Source organism: Dasypus novemcinctus, chromosome 7 (assembly GCF_030445035.2).
Source record: "Dasypus novemcinctus isolate mDasNov1 chromosome 7, mDasNov1.1.hap2, whole genome shotgun sequence".
Lineage (NCBI taxonomy): Eukaryota > Metazoa > Chordata > Mammalia > Cingulata > Dasypodidae > Dasypus > Dasypus novemcinctus.
The window spans coordinates 15,775,250-15,782,749 of NC_080679.1; the positions used below are offsets into that span (position 1 = coordinate 15,775,250).

General features: G+C 36.1%; 1 protein-coding gene across 2 annotated transcripts; it reads right to left on the reverse strand.

Moving 5' to 3' along the window:
* Positions 1-604: 604 nt before the first annotated feature.
* CCL20 (C-C motif chemokine ligand 20) lies at positions 605-3,715 on the reverse strand. Of its 2 annotated transcripts, none has more exons than XM_004453862.2 (4): positions 3,594-3,715; positions 2,329-2,440; positions 1,756-1,833; positions 605-1,084 (listed from the first exon to the last, which is right to left on the reverse strand). In XM_004453862.2, exons 1-4 carry the CDS (start codon positions 3,667-3,669, stop codon positions 1,063-1,065), a joined length of 288 nt encoding a protein of 95 aa, XP_004453919.1. In that variant the 5' UTR covers positions 3,670-3,715; the 3' UTR covers positions 605-1,062. The 2 variants fall into 2 exon arrangements, with proteins under 2 accessions (XP_004453919.1, XP_004453917.1); XM_004453860.2 differs by having other exon boundaries at positions 2,329-2,443.
* Positions 3,716-7,500: the final 3,785 nt, after the last annotated feature.

Consider the following 7,500-nt stretch of genomic DNA (forward strand, 5'->3'; position numbering starts at 1 on the left):
GATCTCAGATCTTTCTAATTTGGGGTTTGAATGGCTTTGAACCATGAAAACCTTTCTGATATAATTCCTATAGAACACAGCCCAGGGCCATAAGGGACAGAGATAAAAGAACAGCCAGACAAAGGAAATGGGGTGTTAGAGAGGAGAGAGAATTAGAGATGCCACACACAGCTGGCTTGAAGACTGATGACTGGCACATGAGCCTTGGAATGCAGACCTCCTCAGGAAGCTGGAAAAGGCAAGGAAAGGGATTCTCCCCTAGAGACTCTGGAAGGAATGCTGAAACTTGATTTTTATATCAATGAGATCCATGTCAAACTTCTGACCTCTAGAACTATCAGGGAATAAATATGTGCTGTTTTAAACCACTAAATTTGTGGCTATTTGTTACAGTAGCAATAGAAAAATTAACACTAGTGCTAAACTAAGAAGTGTTGCCCAACCTTAAGGAGAATTAAAGAAATGCAAATTAAAATGAAAAAACAAAAGGAAATGGGGAATACATTTTTCAGATCATTTACACATTTAATATGCCTTTAAATGTTTTAACATACATTTTAATAAATGCTAAGTAACTCAATCAACAAAAAATTGAGTTCTTTCATTTTCTTTTATTTTCAATATTTTTTTATTTTTCTCTTTTTTAAAAGCAATTGCAACAACATAGAGACAAAACTGTACAAACGGAAGAATTTTAAATAATTTTTAAAAATAGTTTGCTGCTTGTAGGAAAGTCCGTATAATTTTGTTTCACAAACATAATTGTATAACTTCTCCTAAACCAAATAGCTTATAGAAAAAGTTTAGTATTAAATAACTAAACACAGAAAACCTACATCTATAAATAATTTAACATAAAATAGAGTTTGACTCTAACGTGATGCTTGACAAAGCAAACCTATGATGCAATATGAATCAATATCATTAATTGGACCAGTCCAATGAAGTATAAATCCAATAAATGATAAACCCTCAACGATGTGCAAATGAAAATGCCAACCGCAGCTAGGTTCTTTTTATTCTTGGGCTGTATCCAATTCTATTTCAGAAGATCATCGGTTTTCACATCTTCTTGACTCTTTGACTATAAAGAAAAAGAAGAAAATAATGAGCAAAGACATGGAGACTGATTGGCAGGAATGGTTTTGGTACCCCAAAATTGCCTTCCAAGTCCTTAATCTCATTTCAGTTTGTTAAACAGCTCAGAATGCATCCAGATGAAGAAATCAGGGTTCAGAGAGGATGGGCCTTGCCCAACAACTCAGCTAGTTAATGACAGAAACAGAATATGACCATCTCTATTGTCTCCAAGTTCAGTGCCTATGGCACACTGCTGTTAATCTAACTTCTCTCTGTGGATAAAATGTTACTCTTTTATCATCAATGTAAATCAGAAACTATCGCCCTCTTAATTTAATTTTTATTTTTCAGTTTTTAAGAAATAACCAAGTGTCAGGTAGTCTGTAAGTCAAAGAAATAGGAGGCAACTTTGCATCAAGAATTAGCCAAGTAATGACTAATAAATACATAAAGAAACCTAACATTATGTGAAAACTCACTAAATTAAAATGTATAATAATGTTCTATGAATGGAAAATAATGCATTCTTTATTTTTCTGGTTTAACCCAAATTCTCCACTAAAAAATAGAACAGGATTTAAGACTTAACCCTTGTGAGCTTATCACCCTCCACCTTGTACACGTCTGTTGCCACAAAATTTGGAAAGAGTTTAAATGATTGTATATGTAACGTACCTCAGGATACGTACAGCTTGTTTCACCCACTTTTGCTTTGGATCTGCGCACACAGCTGTTTTTCTCCTTGTGTAAAAGCTGAAAAAATAAAAAGATTTTATTTGTGTTTAAAGGGCTTTTAAATGTTTTTTTTCACAGAACTTGGGGTGGAAATTTCATATTCCAGTTGATTGCTCAACTTTTAACATTTCAGCTAAAGATGTGAAATAAAATGAAAAAAAAAATTTTCAATAAAGCTTAGTGCAAGAAATAAAACTGATTCTTCCTGGATTTTTCTGCAAGTTAACAAATGACTGTTCAATGGAGAGAATATTAAGGCCCAGAATTGTTGTTTAATTTTGCTACTATGGCTACATGGAATATGTATGTATGTGATCAATAAGTTATACATTTCAAAATATACTAATTTTCATATATGAAGAATTTTATGTGACAGTGTTAGTCTGAGGTTTTAGTTGCAGCCCCAACTATTTCCAGCAGAAGACTTTCATTTCAAAATTTACATCTCAAAATAATTTCACTTCCATATTTTCCTGATAGCCTCTTGACACAACTGAATCAAAATCAACTTACATGATAGCATCGATGTCACAAGCTTCACTGGCCAGCTGCTGGGTGAAGCCCACAATAAATTTAGGGTGAAGCGGTTGTCCTATGTATTGGAGACAACAGTCAAAGTTGCTTCCTGCTAGGAGAGAAATAACAGGAATTGAGACCACATGAACTACCTGAAGTTGTGAAAAATCTCATGAATTTGATTTATATCGTGAAAAAAATGATGTACTGGAAGTTTCAATGTCTTTGAAACCTGTATTATTTTCAAGATACTCAATTTGATGTAAAAAATAGTTTGGGTGCTAGGAAATTTTGGCCCAATTATAGAGTTAAAAAAATTCACGACTTCTCGTAAGTGGAATATTTTTAGCAGGAAACACAAATTGATAGTGCTTTTTTTTAAGGCAGTCCCAAGGATGCATCCCAGGACCTGGTACACACCAAGCATTCACTGAACTACTGAGCTACACCCACCCCACCAAATAGATAGAGTTTTATTTCAGTTCATCATAATTAAGAATATGGGTGCTCCCTGCTTTAAGAAAAGTTTAGAGATAACCTTCCAAATTGAGAACATGAATAACTGGTAGATTTTAATCTATTTTCTGGCCACTGAGTATTGGGTGGTGGGAAGGGATAGGAAGTTACAAAGGAAAGTAATTTGGTAGATACCACCAGCTAAAGCACTTAGAAATTATAATATAAGTTAATGTGTATTGTTTATTTTGTTCATAAAAGTTCATGTGCATTTTTCAGAAATGCATCTATTGCTAAAGTGATGTAATAAATACTTGCACCACCCCCACCCCAAGTTAAATTATAACCTGCTTTGTGGTTATAGTTAAATGTTATCTCAAAGTTGGCAAGCATGTGCCCAAGGTAGTCCAGGGATGATGAAATCAAGCACCATAATCTGTCCCCAATGATGAATTTTGAATATCAGTAAAAGTTATTGAGAAGAGGTGAGAAAGTTGGGGAAGCTGGGGTGTTCTCTGTTTTTCAGAATGATCCCATTTACTGACCATTCCCAGAAATAGCACTTTGGCTTGCCTAAAGCTTAGAGAACCCATTCACCCATAAAATCTGCTGGGAATGACAGCACAAAGGAGAGCATCTGTAACCCTTTGCTCCTCCGCCCAGCAGTGAGCTAGCATCTCCCATCACTCCCTTTCATAGACTTTCTAATAGCACCCATCCATGGGGGTCTCACTAGATGATCTCCAGGCTTTAAGGAAAAGGAAGATACTTCTTCCTCCTCTGCTAGCAGAAAGAGTGACACTTACCTTCTGACCTGCTGCAGAAGTGGAGTAGCAGCACTGACATCAAAGCAGCCAGAATATACTTGCTACCACACACCATTTTCAGTTCCAAGAATAGATCTGCTCAATGCTGGGTACCAAGTGCCCTAGGAGTGCAGTTATGTTTCAATAGCAGCCTGTGATGGCCCTACTTATAGCAAATATTGGGAATGTACACAGAAGGCGTGTTCTCACATGGGGTTTTCCCCACAGATCAACCTGCCACATCATGTCGTCACAAAGAAAAACACACGGGGAAAACTTCCTGTCTTTCCCTAATGTTGGAAAGGTGTAAAGATCAGAGGGGTTAGGAGGGAGGAGGGAAGAGGCGAATCCTGGTGAAACCTTTGACTTGCGAAGAAGGAAAAGCAGCTCGACTCTATGACCCAGAAAAGGTTTCTGTCCTGTTTCAACTTAATCTCTTTTGTAGAAGAAGGATTAGCAGCTATACAAAGGTCAGCCCCACACAGGAACATTCCAGCATTCCTATTCTTACTCTCCATTCGCTTTGCAGATCCCGTGGGGGAGGACAAGGACGAGGTGAGATGTCCAGCATACTCAGCCATGAATTTAGAGTTGCACAGCTGATGCTCAGCCAACATCAAAGGACCCTGGATTTCTGCATTAACGTTCAAAGCAGGTAATACAGCATCGTTATGGTGAAAATGTCAGCCCTTACGTGAAACTCCTGTCTTAGCTTCAGTTTAATTTGGTGTTCTAAGAAACTTATAAATTGTCATGGCTGCAGTTACTATTGCAGTCCAGGAAATAATCCCTGCCTTTAACTCTTCATGTTGATATAGGTTCATACTTCAAAACAGAGTCTTAGAAGGAGTGAAGAAAATGGGAAAGAAAAGAAAGGGGGGAAGTCTACTAGCAGTCATTAATCAGGCAAACAAAATCTCAAATAATAGTGATAATGGCAATAATTTAATATGAATCTCTAATCTGAGGAATGTAATAACTTGTCCATTACAGACAAGTAAGTCGAAATTGAAAGGATGGAAAAATTATACCATGCAAACAAGAAACAAAAGAAAATTGGACTTGCTATACTAATATCAGACAAAATGGATTTTAAAACAAAACCAATGTTACTAGAGATAAGGAGGAGCTTTCATAATCACTACATAATGACTAAAGGGTCAATTGATTGGGAAGATGTAAAAAATTACATGTACACCTAACAACCCAAAATACATGAAGCAAAACTGACAGAATTGAGATGAAAAAAGGCAATTCAACAATAAGACTTGGAGATTTCAATAATGAATAAAACAATGAGACAGAAGATCTATAAAGAAATGAGGATTTGAACAACACTATAAAACAATGAGACCTAACAGATGTCTATGAACTCTTTATCCCAAAACAGAATAGATATCCTTCTCTAGTGCATGTGGAACATTTTCCAAGATAAATCATATATTAGGCCATAAAACAAGTCTCAGGAAATTTTAAAAAACTGAAATCATACAAGGTATGCTCTCCAACCACAATGGAAATTAATTAGAAATCAATAACAACAGGAAGTTTGGGAAATTCACAAACACATCCCTAAATAAACAATGGGGTCAAAGAAGAAATCACAAGGGAAATTAGAGAATACTTTGAGATGAGTGAAAATGAAATTACAGCATACTAAAAATTATGGGGTAAAGCTAAAGCAGCGGTCAGAGGGAAACTTATAGCTGAAAATATCTACATTTAAAAAAAAAGAGTATATATTTTGAATCAATAAACTAACTTTACACTGTGAAGAGTTAGAAAAAGAAGAGCAAATTAAACCCAAACTAGCAGAAAGAATAAAATAATAAAGATTAGAATAGAGATAAATAAGAGAGAATAGAAAAAAACAATAGAATCACCAAAAGCAAAAGTTGGTTCTTTGAAAAGATCAATAAAATCTATAAACCTTTAACTAGACTAACAAAGATTAAGAGAGGGAAGTGGACGTGGCTCAACTGATAGAGTGTCCACCTACCATATGGGAGGGTCCAGGGTTCAATAGCCAGGGCCTCCTGACCTGTGTTGTGAGCTGGCCCATGCTTAGAGCTGCTGTGCACAGTGAGTGCTGTGCCACACATGCAACGAATGCACCCTTCAAGGAGAGCCACCCCGCCCGCGTGAAAAAAGCACAGCCCACTCAGGAGTGGCGCCACACACATGGAGAGCTGATACAGTAAGATGACACAACAAAAAAGAGACGCAGTTTCCCAGTACCATGGAGGGTGCAAGCAGACACAGAAGAACACTCAGTGAGTGGACCCAGAGAGCAGACACCAGGGGGTTGGGGGGGGGGCGATAAATAAATCTTTTTAAAAAAAGATTGAGAAGACACAAATATCTAAAATCAGAAATGAAAGAGGGACATTACTATTGACCTTACAGATTAAAAAAAAAAAAGGATTATAAGAGAATACCATGAATGATTGTACTCCAACAGATTAACTAACCTAGATGAACTAGACAAATTTCTAGAAACACATAAACTACCAAAACTGACTCAACAAGAAATTGAAAGTCTGAATAGACTTAGTCATTCTCTTAGCAAAGAGACTGAATCAGTAATCAAAAACTCACAATAAAGAAAATCCCAGGACAGGATGGTTTCACCGATAAATTCTACCAAACATTTAAAGGAGAATTAATGCCAGTCCTTTTCAAACTCTTCCAAAAATGCAAGTCAAAATCACAATAATATACCATGTCATGCCCATTAGGATGAATATATTAAAAAAGGCAGACAATAACAAGTGTTGGCGAGGATGTGGAGAAGTTTAAACCTTCATCCATTGCTGGTGGGGATGTAAAATGATGCAGCCACTGTGGAAAACAGTTGGACAGTTCCCCAAAATGTTATTCATAGATTACTCTAAGACCCAGCAATTCAACTCCTAGGTATATGACAAAAGAAATGAAAATACATCTACACAAAAACTTGTACAAGAATGTTCATAGAAGTATTATTAATAATAGCCAGAAAATGAAAACAGCCCAAATATCCATCAACTGATGAAAAGATAAATAAAATGTGGTAAATCCATATGATGGCATATTATTTGGCAATAAAATGAATAAAATACTGATACATGCTACAACATGGATGAACCTTGAAAACATTATGGCAAGTGAAAAAATCTAGGCACAAAAGACCACATATTGTATGATTTTATTTCTAGGAACTGTTCAGAATAAGAAAAAAGAGACAGAAAGTAGAATAATGATTGCTTAGAGCTGGGTTGGAGTGTGGGGGCGGGAGAAGTGGGAGAATGGGGAGTGACAGCTACTGGGGATGTGGTATCTTTTGGGGGGGACAAATTACATCTAAAAGGAGATAGTGGTGATGTTTGCACAACCTTGAAAATATACTAAAACACATTGAATTGTGCGATTTAAATTAGGAAATTTTATGGTATGTAACTTATAGCTCAGTAAAGCTGTTTTAAAAAAGAAATCTCAGCCTCCCTCTGCCATTCACCCCAGTCCACGGAGCCTTTCTTTCTCAGTTATTACTCTGTACTGCCTGTAATGGGTCATTTCTCATTTTCCCATTCCTGTCTCCTCTAATCTTCTCCCCCTCTTTTATCCATTAATCAAATCTCTCTCCTTCTCCCTTTAGTTGCATAAAAGACAGTTGATTTTTGGTATTTTTACCATCGATTGAAATTGTACTTCCCTGTTCATTGTTTGATAGATGAGTCATTTCATATCTGTTACTTAAAAACTCATAAAAAGTGACCTTAACTTTTTTTTTTTAAATCTATATTGTCTTTATTTTTTTTTTTTTTTAAAGATTTATTTATTTATTTAATTTCCCCCCTCCCCTGGTTGTCTGTTCTTGGTGTCTATTTGCTGCGTCTTGTTTCTTTGTCCGCTTCTGTTGTCGTCA